This window comes from Festucalex cinctus, chromosome 2, assembly GCF_051991245.1.
Source record: "Festucalex cinctus isolate MCC-2025b chromosome 2, RoL_Fcin_1.0, whole genome shotgun sequence".
NCBI classification, from domain to species: domain Eukaryota; kingdom Metazoa; phylum Chordata; class Actinopteri; order Syngnathiformes; family Syngnathidae; genus Festucalex; species Festucalex cinctus.
This window is the reverse complement of record NC_135412.1, coordinates 15,009,610-15,023,181: the sequence shown is the minus strand read 5'-3', so window position 1 is coordinate 15,023,181 and position 13,572 is coordinate 15,009,610. Positions and strand designations below refer to the sequence as shown.

The 13,572-nt window shown below is 38.9% G+C and overlaps 1 protein-coding gene across 4 annotated transcripts in view; it reads left to right on the top strand.

Annotated features, from left to right (window-relative positions):
* Window positions 1-13,252, top strand: part of LOC144013838 (plakophilin-4-like) — a 31,749-nt gene extending 18,497 nt beyond the window's left edge. For all 4 annotated transcript variants that reach the window (XM_077513102.1, XM_077513103.1, XM_077513101.1 and 1 more), the window contains 12 exons: window positions 1,041-1,254; window positions 4,217-4,400; window positions 6,213-6,330; window positions 7,310-7,504; window positions 7,592-7,765; window positions 7,892-8,042; window positions 9,735-9,927; window positions 10,012-10,096; window positions 10,309-10,426; window positions 10,490-10,621; window positions 10,736-10,809; window positions 12,175-13,252. In XM_077513102.1, the coding sequence (XP_077369228.1) occupies window positions 1,041-1,254; window positions 4,217-4,400; window positions 6,213-6,330; window positions 7,310-7,504; window positions 7,592-7,765; window positions 7,892-8,042; window positions 9,735-9,927; window positions 10,012-10,096; window positions 10,309-10,426; window positions 10,490-10,621; window positions 10,736-10,809; window positions 12,175-12,426 (1,890 nt within the window). In that variant the 3' untranslated portion in view covers window positions 12,427-13,252. The remainder of the gene's footprint in view (window positions 1-1,040; window positions 1,255-4,216; window positions 4,401-6,212; window positions 6,331-7,309; window positions 7,505-7,591; window positions 7,766-7,891; window positions 8,043-9,734; window positions 9,928-10,011; window positions 10,097-10,308; window positions 10,427-10,489; window positions 10,622-10,735; window positions 10,810-12,174) is intronic.
* The last annotated feature ends 320 nt before the right edge of the window (window positions 13,253-13,572 follow it).

Sequence of the window (13,572 nt, the reverse complement as noted above, 5' to 3'; positions counted from 1 at the left end):
ATAGTTCCTGGTGATAATTGATTGTATATTTGATTTTCTGCAGAATTGTATTGTCCTGGTTTTTAATTGTGAAAATCTGGTCACCCTAGCCGCAAACCACCTGACTTGCCACTAGTGAAGCATTTGTTTTGTCTTTGAAAGAAGTGTGATGCGGAGAGAAGAGGCCACAGCAAATATCATTGAGGGAGCTCCAAATATCATTACACATTCAAAGATTGCTTTTGATCAAATCTTGAAAAAGCAAAAAGACATGTCAACTGACAGCTAACTTTTTCATTCACTATCAAGCAGACAGGTAAGCTAAGCTAACTTCATAGTAACTTCAGCTAACCGATAGCTGATCAAACAATAACTAAGCTTTGTGTCGGTTATTCATTTAATTGAAAAGACAAAGTGAACTAACTAAACAAAGTGCAGAAATTGAGTGCAAAATGTGTGAATATTCATTATCGGTATCATGGGGAGGCATTCGCGGCCAGCTGCGCCCATCCCATTCCACTGTTTCATTTTTGTGCCTTTATATATTTTCAAATCTTGAGGTAAACTTGGTTGTTTTGGCCACAAAGTTGGATAAAGAAAAAACAAGAATCAAAACAAAGTAAAAGTAAGAAAAACAGCATATGTCAAGTGAGCTGCTTTCTAACTTGGCCAAACATTTGGCTCCTTCACAACAAAGTGCAAGAATTCATTCCACTCTGCGAAATGTGTTTTCAGAATTCAGACCACAGACGCACAATGCTCCATCAAATGAAAGGCTCAGTTGATTCAGCTGGCGTTTGAGAGACATAATCCGAAAATGCACAAGAAAGTAAAGAGTTGCATATGAAAAACATGCCCACTTGCCAGTTCAATGCTTCTCAAGCTAAGTCATGTGTTTAATTTACCCAATGCCCACCGTGGCATAATTGAAACTTTACTTCTGACTTGCATGTGCAATGCTGTCACATCACATCATCTCACATCAGTGAATGCCTCCTCAACCCACTTCATCAAAGGACGCGTGCGATCCGCTTCTTAAGTGGTCCTTGGTCTTTCCACAGGTGTCCCACTTAGGAGGGATCCAGCACCTGGTGGATCTGCTGGACAACAAGGCAGCTGAAGTGCAGAAGAGCGCCTGTGGCGCTTTGAGGAACCTTGTGTACGGGAAAGCCACAGACAACAACAAGGTGGCGCTGAGGAACTGCGGCGGCGTGCCTGCGCTGTTGCGCCTCCTCAGGAAGACAACGGACAATGAAGTTCGCGAGCTGGTGACGGGTACGTGTGGACCGTCAATGGCTTTATCATTACAATATTTTGGAAGCGTGTGACCTATCTAGAATGTCTCCTTTAGGAGTTTTGTGTTATCATCAGTGGCGGTCGTAGCAGACCTTGTGATGCTTGGTTTGTCAAGAAGTGATCCTTTTTCCAGAAACAAATTAAAGTCTTGTTGGAATAGTGTGACGACCAAAAAGCTTCTCAAACTAACGCTGAACTGCAGTCGGGGACAGAAAAAAAAAATCTCGACAGGCGGAAATTTCGCAACACTGTTTAAATGGTAAATGGCGAACGAACCACAAGGGAAAGCTGTCAAATGCTGATGGCCTAACGTCTGTCCAAATAATGCCTGAAATAAAATGGAGAAAGTAATTGTACAATACAATAATGCCTGCATTTGCATAGCGGTACCCAATTTCACCATTTTATACTCACAGTTCGGCACATAGAGGTGAGGATAAGATTTTCTATAAGATTTTTTAAAGCTTCTATCACTGCCAGTTCTTCAAATATTACCCGAGAGGGTCTTCTGAGGTGTGAACATGCCCCCATGTTTTTTTCCACATTATTTCTATTCATCTAAATTGTGATTTTTAAAATGTAACTGTTATGTTTCTATGCAGCTGGTAATCCAATTTCTCAGAACAGATTCTTTCCTTGCCCTGTAAAAAAAAAAGAAGAAAAAAAAAAAATCTGTGATGTAGACTGGGTGAGGAGCGGTCCAGTGTCCAGACTGGCAGTGCCTCAATGTGTGTATCAGCTGTTTTGTGGGTGGCGAGAGTGCCTGCTGTGTTTTGACTGAGTGCATATCAGGATAGATGCAAGATAAAGCGCTGTCGAAACAGGATGCTAGTGACAGCTCTGCAGCCACGCCGCACATACTGTTTAATACCAGAAGACACCAGATGGCTCTCACTCTCCAAGTGATTCTCAGCACTATTTCAAAACACAGGAAAAATTCCTCAGCGATGTTTTCAGACAACGTAGAAAATCACCCACAATCACTGGCCATAGCCTGATCTGACCAAGGTTTATAGATTAGGATCCAGGTACAGGCAGTTCTGCGCAGGAAGTTCTGCGTGTAGTTTCCATGTTCTCACTTTGCCGTACTTTGACGTACGTAGTTATAAGTGCGATACAATAAAGTGCAAATCAGAGCTAGCTGGCTTATACAACTGTTGTACAACAATGTCAATATTTTTCTTTTTCTTTTGGACATTCGGACACCTATACAAAATGGCGTGACCCCTTAGTAGTGCACTCTATGGGGGAGTAATATGCACATTCATACACAGTCAAAGTCACAGGTAGTAGAATGTGAATATGGCACCCCCTAGTGGACAAAAAAATGACACGTGGAGCCACGTGCATGTGTTGTTTGGGTGTTGTGCACAAAGCTTTAAAACAGGGGTGTCCAAACTTTTTCATTTGAGGGCCACATTCAGAAAATCAAAAGGACGCAAGGGCCACATAATTTTATGAAGAGAAATTGTGTTTAGTCCTGAAAATTGTCCAAATAATTTATTTGTGCTTTTACATATTTAGAAAAATGCTACAGTATATAAACCATTTTATTTGTAATATGGCAGTAGGGTTGTTATAGTTTTGGAATTTTTTTAGTTACTTTTTATTAGTTTTCATGGTGGTTCTGTTTTTATTAGTTTTAGTTCTTTAATAAATGCTTAGTTTTAGTTAATTTCAGTATTAGTTTTGTTATTATTTATTATTATTTATTTATTATTATTATTTTTAAATGTGTATTACTTGTGCACAATATTAAAAAAAATACAGTGGGAGTGACGTCATCTGAAGGTGCTTTTCTATTGGCTGCTGCTGGATGACGTCACTTCTGTATGACATACTTTCAAACATCATTATTCCAGTTGATATAAAAATAAATCTAATAAAAAAAATCACACCAAAGACTAAAACAAAGGACATTTTTGCAATAATTATAGTATTAGTTAGTTTTGTAAACATAAAATGTAATTTCAGTTAGTTTTCGTTTTTAACTCATTCACTGCCAGTCATTATAGAAAATTTTTACATTTCCAATACTCACGTGATATTACATTCAATAATTATATATAAACCGAATCTACCAAATAACAGAATAGACTCCCTACTTTTTGTCCCGTCCCGTTCTTTTATAATTGACAGCAGAAAAATGTAGGTTTGCCAAAATACAGCCATTTCTCCCATGGACTCTGAAACTGTGTTTATTTCCTATAAAATGGGGCAATGATGTCATCTACCGGTGGTTGGGCATCAGTAAAGTTGTTTCCAAGTTTGATATTTACAGTGGAGCATGCTCAGATTCGCCCCCATTTAGCACCGCTCTAAAAAATACAATTGACAAGTATACTTGTCAAAGGCAGTGAATGAGTTAAAAAGCATTTTAGTTTTTTTTTATTTTGTTAACGAAATTGTTTTTTGAATTTTAGTTTTAGTTATTTCGTTAGTTTTAGTTAACTAAAATAACCTTTAATAGCACCTGTGTTTTTCGACACCCTCCCTTCTTAATTTGACCATCTAGAAAACGTTTTGGTTTTTATTTTATTTGAACTGAGTCAAATGCCATTTTTAGCATATGTCGCGGGCCACTGAAAAATGGACGGCGGGCCACAAATGGCCCCCTGGGCTGTAGTTTGGACACCATTGCTTTAACAATAAATGAAAAAAATGCAGTATATGGTCGTAATTTTGTGGACATTCGTCTATGATGGGGGGTTTTGGAATAAACAGGCTAACAGCCTTAATGAACGAGGGACAACTGGACAGCGCATTCCGCCATTACAGGACTACGTTGCTTTTAATTGGGATGTCTTCTTCTCAATCTGTATGAAGAATCTTTTGCCTTTTTTTCGGGGGCCTTGACTATGGAGAAAAATCTTTGTAGCGTCTTGAAATAACTTGCTTTGAATTGGCGCTGTCTGAATAAAAGTGACTTTGACTTGCACAGGGGTGCTGTGGAACCTCTCCTCCTGCGACGCGGTGAAGATGACCATCATTCGCGACGCCCTGACAACACTAACCAACACGGTGGTCATCCCCCACTCGGGCTGGAGCAGCCTGTCACACCGCGATCAACACAAGATCAAGTTCCAATCCTCCCTACTGCTGCGAAACACCACCGGCTGTCTGAGGTGAGACGCACACACGCTCTATACGTCCAGACCAGTGATTCACAACCTGTGTGTTTTAGAATATGCACATTAAACAATCAAACTAGAATTTGAAGGGTTGATTACAGTGTGTCCATGGGCAGGAACAAGCTGAGCAAGGCCTGAGTGTTAACTGTTGGAATCACGTAACAGCCAAATGTAAAAGAAGTCAAGCAGTGCCTTGATGCTAATGCATTGTGGGAGCCGTGTACTGCAGCACTGCGGTCTCATGGTCATGTCAACTTGATGTTTGCAGTGGCTGAATGTTGCTTATTGGAGGACATGCTCCCCTTCTTTTACTGTTTCCAGGCAGTTTTGAAGCCCCCTTGTGGGGGAAGTCGCTCATTGCATCTCATGGCATGATCAAAGTTGAGATACTTGACTCACTGAGCCATTTGCAACAGAAGGGAAGATCATATTTTGTCTATAATTAATGTGATAACTTCAACATTTTTAATGAACAATTAATACATTTAAAAACTAATTTCCCACCTCACCCGTTCTCTGGAAACATGTAACAACCAATCATGGATCTATCAGGTGAGCCGTGACTGGTCATTACCTATAGTACTTCCTCAGCACAGGTGAAAAATGTGTTTTTAAATGTACTAATTATACATGGAAAAATAATAAAGCTGTTAAATTAATTCTGAACAAAATAGATTTTTTTTTTCAAAACCTAAATACAGAATAAAACAAAAAGAATGATTTATTTCAACTCAAGAGACGTTTTTCCACCAACAAGCCCAGGATCTTTGAGTTCTGGGTAAAGGGAGTTCTTGAGAGTTTATGATTTGTTTCCACAGTGTTCTCGGTAATTAGTTCAAATGAGTTTGATTGAGTCCAGCTGATGTAAAAACAATGCCCCGAATTTGACCAATCAGCTGTGGCCATTGCAGCCCGCCCCCTCAAAGTTCACAAGAACAATCATATATATATATATGTGTATATATATATATATATATATATATATATATACATATATATATATATATATATATATATATATATATATATATATATATATATATATATATATATATATATATATATATATATATATATATATATATATATATATATATATATATATATATATATAGCACAAGGTCATTATGTTGAATCATTTTGTTTAATTGTTACCATGAAAGCATCTTGACTACTTACTTATTTTGTGTTGATTATTTATTTATTTATTGATCAAGGGCAGATATCAATTCTCACTTCTTTCTGTCCCCTTTCATTTCTTTTTTCATCCATCCATTTTCTTAACCTCTTATTCCTCGCAACGGTCGCGGGAGTGCTGGAGCCTATCTCAGGTGGCTTCGGGCAGTAGGCGGGGTACACCCTGAACTGGTTGCCAGCTAATCGCAGTCATTTCTTTTTTGAAAAATGAAAAAAAAAACAAAAAAAACTTTTTTAATATTGAAAATGTCTCAATGAGTCAAGTATCCCTTCAAAGATCCCTGGAGGGGTAATACAGGTATTGCAATAATGTACAGAAGTTTTTAAAAAATACATTGAATAAAATGTACAGAAATAAACTGTTATATACTTGTGATTAGGTCATGTTTTGTTTCATGCATGCTATTGTCGTGTCAAATGGCGTAAACAATGTTTTTAAATGTACTACATAATTAGTTATAATTATTATTGGTATTATTATTATTATATATAAACAAACAGCCAAAAGGGTGGAAAAATACACATATGGGAAAAAGTAATGGAGCTGCTGTAAAGCTGTCGCCTCTGACGTCTTTTTAAATTGTGCGTGCGTGTGCGCGCGTGTGTCAGGAACTTGAGCTCGGCAGGGGAGGAGGCGAGAGGTCAGCTACGGTGCTGTGAGGGTCTGATAGACTCACTGCTTCACATCCTGAAAGCCTGCGTCAATACCTCCGACTATGACAGCAAGGTGATGCAAACGCACATCGCACGCTCAATTGCATCGACTCCACGGAAAGCTCAAAATAAATGAAAGCCTTCAACTAAACCTGCGTCACCATGATGTAACCTGCCATCTTCACTATTTACAACGGCAATTATCCTCCATAAGAGATCTTTTTTTTTTTCCTTTTTAAAGGGGCTGTCTGCCGGATTCACTCAGGAGAATGCACTTTTTAAATACAGGATATACACACTTTAACTTTCTCTCAGTCTACACATCTATGTTTTTGTTCATCTTTGGTGGTGATTTCATCCTAAACCCCCACCTCCCCAGCCTGTATTTTGCCATTTTGTGTTTGTTTTGTAAACAGCGGGACGTTTCTGTGGGAAGACAGTATTTACAACCCTCCAGCCAATCGCAGAGCGGGGAGGTGGCGTGTCGCAAACGGGGCCTGGCAAACGTGTCAGCTGCGTGACGTCACTCCCGCGGCAATTTGAAAGCACGCACGGATTTTTTTTTCTTCACTCACTCATTCGCACACGTAAACTTCTGTGAGTAAGTGAAAAAAAAAAGAAAAAAATCCGTGCATGCTTTCAAATTGCCGCGGGAGTGACGTCACGCAGCTGACACGTTTGCCAGGCCCCGTTTGCGACACGCCACCTCCCCGCTCTGCGATTGGCTGGAGGGTTGTAAATACTGTCTTCCCACAGAAACGTCCCGCTGTTTACAAAACAAACACAAAATGGTAAAATACTGGCTGCGGGTTTAAGACAAACTCACCAACAGAAATGAAGACAAGCCCTGATCTGTAAATTGAGAAGTAGTTTGATTGTTTAAATCCTGTATTTAAAAAGTGCCTTTTCCAGAGTGAAACTGGCAGACAGCGCCTTTAAAAGGAAATCAAGAAAATAAATAAAACCTTTTGGGTATATCTGACCTCGCACCTGCAAGGATTCTGGCACCTAATGTTCACAAACATAAAACTTGTCTGATTAACGTTTCTCAGATTGTGGAGAACAGCGTGTGCACGCTGAGGAATCTCTCCTACCGGCTGGAGGTAGAAATGCCGTCCTCTCGTCTCCTCGGCAACCAGGAGCTGGACACCCTCTTGGGATTCTCCTCCACGGCCAAAGAGTTAGACTACATCTGCTGGGGGAAGAGGAGGCGCGGTAGGAAGAGAAGCGACTGGCCAGATGAAAAAGTACGTTGGCAAAAACAAAAACAAAGAGATAATGGGTTGTCGCAAGTTTCTCGACAAAGCCTTTTCTTGTGCGTGTGTTCTGAGCAGTGGGACGGCGTCGGGCCCATTCCGGGCTTTTCTCAGGCTCTGCGGGGTGCCGAGCTGTTGTGGCATCCGATGGTGGTCCGGCCGTATCTCAACTTGCTGGCGGAGAGCTCAAATGCGGCCACACTGGAGGGGGCCGCCGGCTCGCTGCAAAATCTGTCGGCAGGAAACTGGAAGGTCTCCCAATCATATAATATGGCAACTAAATCATCCTGACATCAAGTGCAATTACATTATAGTTCACGATTGGAACCGGAAAAAGACGCGCGAGTAATTCCCTCTGTCCTTATTGCGTACGTCCAGTTCTCGGCCTACATCCGAGCAGCGGTGCGCAAGGAGAAAGGTTTGCCCATCCTGGTGGAGCTGCTGAGGATGGACAACGACCGCGTCGTCTGCTCCGTCGCCACCGCCCTCCGCAACATGGCGCTCGACGGACGCAACAAGGAGCTTATAGGTACACGCAAAGCAATTTTTATTTATTTATTTTTTATCTATTTTCTGATTATTGATCATTCTTACACCTGCTATGAACTCACAACAGCTCTTGATGTGTTGTTTGCTTTACCCTAATGGTAACCTGGCACGTCTTGTACTTGTAAGGTTTTAATCTCAAAAGGTAGCCACTTTAACTACCGGTAAGTAGGATTAGCGAACATCATTGACGCCAGGGTTTGCAAACTGTTTCTGACAAGGTGCGACATGCTGAATAGGTACGTAACGATACAGAGAAAACCCAGGGGTGTCCAAACTTTTTCATTTGAGGGCCACATCCAGAAAATCAGAAGGACGCAAGGGCCACATAATGTTATGAAGAGAAATTGTGTTTCGTTCTAAAAATTGTACAAATAATTTATTTGTGCTTTTGCATCTTTAGAAAAATGCTACAGTATATAAACCAATTTATTTGTAATATGGCAGTCGGGTTATTATCGTTTTGGAATTTTTCATTTTTGTTTTTATTTTGTTTTGAGTTTTTTTTTTTTTTATTTAGTTAGTTTTCATTATTTTTCAGGGTGGTTCTGTTAGTTTTTTATTAGTTTTAGACAGTTCTTTAATAAATGCTTAGTTTTTGTTTAGTTTCAGTATTAGTTTTAGGTTTTTTTATTTTTATTTTTATGTGTATTACTCGTGCGCAACATTTAAAAAACACCATGGGCGCGATGTCATTATTCCAGTTTATATAAAAATAAATCTAATAAAAGTCACATTTAAAATCATCCCCAAAGGCTCATGCATTAAATTAATTACCAAAGACTAAAACAAAGGACATGTTTGCTATAATTATAGTTTTATTTTAGTTAGTTTTGTAAACCTAAAATGTAGTTTCAGTTAGTTTTCTTTTTTTTAAAAAGCATCTTTGTTTTTTGGTTTATTTCGTTAATGAATTAGTTTTAGTTAACTAAAATAACCTTCAATAGCTCCTGTGCTTTTCTACACCTTCCCTTCTTACTTTGACGATCTCCAAACATGTTTGTTTTTATTTTATTTGAACTGAGTCAAATGCCACTTTTTAGCATATGTCACGGGCCACTAAAAAATGGACGGCGGGCCGCAAATGGCCCCCGGGCCGTAGTTTGGACTCCCCTGATTTATATACTGTATATATATATATATATATATATATATATATATATATATATATCATCTGCGGTGAAATACGTTTGTTGACGTGGTGACTGTTAAATCCTCTTCCCCCATCCAATGACCTCTTAACAATCATGGTACAGAGACTGAACAGGCAGATTCTTTTTTCCGCACAAACTAGCTTTTTCTACCAACATACATTGCGCTCAGAGCAAACTCCACAGCCCCCATTCCCTTTCTGAAACAACACCGCCCCCCTGTGCCGCACTGCAACACTCCATCCCCCACAGCACAACTCTTTAAAGGGCCAGGCTTGGCCTGTAACATGTCTTTATTAGTGCAGTAGAGGGACTCATTGTTACATTTGTTAAACAGTCATCTATTTAAAAAGGAAGAACACAAATTGTCAACAAAGCTTCTGGAGCTTCAATCTTCACACTGTCTCGCTGTACAAAGCTGAGAACGTGTTCCTCGGAACTGAAAATTCAATCGAATCGGGCTTGAGTGAATCGTTACATCCCGAATAAACGGGTAAAAGCAACACCACAATTTCCTGTTTCAGGAAAATACGCCATGCGGGATCTGATCAACCGGCTGCCCGGTGGAAATCCTTCAGTGCTGTCAGATGACACGGTGGCGTCCGTCTGCTGCACCCTGCACGAGGTCACCAGCCGCAACATGGAGAACGCCAAAGCTCTGGCGGACAGCGGCGGCATCGAGAAGCTGGTGGACATCAGCAGAGGGCGAGGCAAAGGGTCCGATACACCAGGAGTGCTTTATTTAGCATGCTGCTCTGAAGTCAAACAAACAAATGAATATTTTGTGCCATCCTGTTGCAGGTACTCAATGAAGGTTATGAAGGCAGCTGCTCAAGTGTTGAACACACTGTGGCAGTACAGAGAGCTGAGGAGTCTCTACAAACAGGTCAGACTTGAGTGCAAAACAATGTGTCATCAGATGATATCAACGTGAGATTTCTCCATTTCATCAAGTTTTACATTGAACGTCACATTTTTTTTTCTTAATATAAATTAAGGTTAGAGCAGGATGGCTTGCTTGGTTGCTTCAACTTGAAAGACATGAAGGTTCAAGCTGGAAATTGACTTCCACTCTTTTGGTGTGACCTGTTTCTGCAGGACGGATGGAACTACACTCATTTCGTCACGCCGGTCTCCACTTTGGAGCGAGACCGCTACCGCTCGCAGCCGACGCTTCCCACCAGCCCCATCCACATGTCCCCCGTCATACAATCCGGTGAGAGAAGCACGTCTCTCTGAAGAGAATCGCTTCAGTTAGGTAAAAGATATAACTCCTCAGGTGGGAGCGCTACATCCTCGCCAGCGATGCTCGGGATCAGGAGGCACAGCTCAAACTACCCGAGAGCGCAGTCATCTATGCAACTCGACACGTACTACGGAGATAACAGTTTACACAAACATCAGTACACAGGTTGGTGGACATTTGAGGACTGCAACCGATTTTCCCGTTTGTGTTTTGTTATTGCAAAGCACTCTGTGGTTTCATCAGAGGTCATATCAAGTTTTGTATTTGTGATTTTTTCAGGGTCTGAGACCAAAACGGCTTATTTCATTGGCACATACAGCTCACAGTCTGGAGATGAGCTAAGAAGGGCCCAGGTAAGAAAGTTTACCTGCAGCAGGGGTAACCAACTTTTTTTTAATCTGAGAGATACTTCTTGGCTACCAATTAGTGCGAAAGGCTACCAGTTTGATACGCACATCTGAAATAACAAATTTGTCAGCAGTTATTTTTATTTATTCAATGTAAGCTGTACAGTTCAAAGTTAGAACGGTTTGAATCGCTCCAAAAATGTAATTGGAGGGTTTAAAAAAAAAAAAAAAAAAAATCAAACATAATTGACTTTTATTTTGAAATTATGAATTAAATATTCTGATTATTCTGATTATTATTATTATTATTATTATTATTATAATACAAACAATAAATTAAGAATAAGTCAATTTTTCGTCAAAACACAGATATTGTGGTCATAAATTACAGTCTTTTACTGGAAGCAGTGATCCAGTAAAATACTATAATCAATAATAGGTTGATACACACATTTAAAATAATTTGCTCAGAAGTTATTTTTATTTATTAAATGTAAGCCGAACAGTTTGAAGTTGGAATGGTTTGAATCGGTCCAAAAATGTAATGGAGGGTTAAATTTTTTTTTAAAAAAAATAAATAAATAAAAAAAATTGTAAATTATTAACTTTTATTTTGAATGAACTTTTATTTTTATTTTTATAAAAAAAATAGCAAATCTTTATTGTTATTATTATTATTATTATTATTATTATTGTTGTTGTTGTTATATATTATTTAATAATATTAGTTTACTAAAACTAAATTAAGAATAATAGTCAACATACAGTAGTCAAAATACAGATATTAAAAAACAAATTACAGTATTTTACTGGAAGCAGTGATCCAGTAAAATACCGTAATCAAGAATAGTGTGATACACACATTTAAAATAACAAATCGTAATTATTGACTTTTATTTTCAAATTTTTCATAAAAAATAGTTGTTCTTCTTCATTATAATTATTATTTAATATTTATTAAATATAAATTCAGAATAATAGTCAACATACAGTACTGTCAAAATACAGATATTTAAAAACAAATTACAGTATTTTACTGTGTCATAAATTACAGTATTTAACTGGAAGCAGTGATCAGTAAAATACTGTAATCAATAATATAAAATACAGTAATTAAATGTATATAAATTTACATTACTGTAAGTCACATATGCAGTAGCCTACTGTAGAAAATTACATTGCTACCAGTAAAATACTGTTTTGTTTTTTATTTTTTTTTATTTTTACGATATCAAGTTTTAAAGTCTCTCCATCTTCTGTCTCCCTTGTCTTTTCTGTATGAGGAATGTGGTTGTTGACTTGCTCAACGTCTAAAGTGCGTTAAGATTTGCGACACTATAAATAAAATTGATGACTGCTTTCTCCCCCCAGCACCCGGAGCCATTCTACGATGAACCAGAAAGGAAGAACTACAACAGACTGTACCTGTCGTCCCCGCAAGATTACGGAGTGGAGCAGTACCCGGACGACCCGGTCCACCTGACCCCGTCCTCCCCCGATGGCTACGTCAGTCAGCCGCTCCAATTCAAAAGCAACACCAACTATGTGGACTTCTACTCCACCACACGGAGGCCTTCAAACAGGGCCAACAAATTCACCGGATCCCCCGACTCCTGGGTGTAAAAAATACAAATAAAATAAAAAATATATATATAATGTTTGCCCGTCAAGGTCAGTGGGTGAAAGGTGAAGGGCGCACACGTTTGCTGAGAGGTCAGGGCTCAAACTGTGAGCAAATATTAAACCACATGTTCCTTAGACTAGTCCTAAAATGTGAAGCAAAATGGCAGGCAGCAGTTTGCATCCGTCTCATGCTGATGAGCCTGACAAGAGTCAGTGTGCAACTCATGTCCAAAAAGATTATTTCTCTCTAGGGTCCAAAAAGATCAGTGGAAGGTGCTCTTAGAAAGTCTAGCCTGACTTTGTGTTTGTCTCACGCAATCTTTTTCTCCGCGGTGCAAATGTGCAGTCTGTTGGCCTCATAAACGTGAATATTGTCATAGTGGGGAGGAGGGGTGACCCACGAGGAATATTTGGAATTTAAGAGGGGATTCAATTGCATCATGTGACCAACTTGGTCAAAGTCATCCCAAAACTGTTTCAAAGTTTTCTGCCCCAGGTTTGAAGGGAAGAAGAAAACTCATCGCTTTCATGTCTGTTGGCCAAAAGTGCAGTAGTATATCTTAAAGTATGTGAAAAAATATCTATTTGTACAAATACAACGTTGGAACTGTCATGTTGAATTGTTGTATTCAATCTGTAAAACTTTCTATGTGACCATGTGAGAAAGATTTTTATATTATTTATGAATTATTTATTATTTACCTGTGACCTGACCAAGCTAACAAAGCTGTCTGTTCTGTCCAAAACTGCTGATGAAGATTATGTGCAATGTTACAAATAGAAATACTGTATATGAGTAGTGAAAAAAAGTGACAAAATGATATAATAAAAAAATTAAAAAAACTTGGAAATTGTGCATTTGCTTTACAGTATACTTCATCAGTAACCTTGCTCTCGCAAATTAATTCTCGCGGTATTTGTGAGTTCATAAACTCCGGAGGATACATCTTGTACCGCTTTTGTGACTTGACGTGTTTCATATACAGCTTAGTCATGTACTTGTATTAGTCAAAGGCGTAGTAGGCTACTTGACATACTTGTTCATATCCTCAGTCATTGCACTATTCGGACACAAGAGGGCAGAATACAAAAACAGAAAAACAGATGCTAGCTTGTACTCTACATATTGCATTTGCACACCTTCAT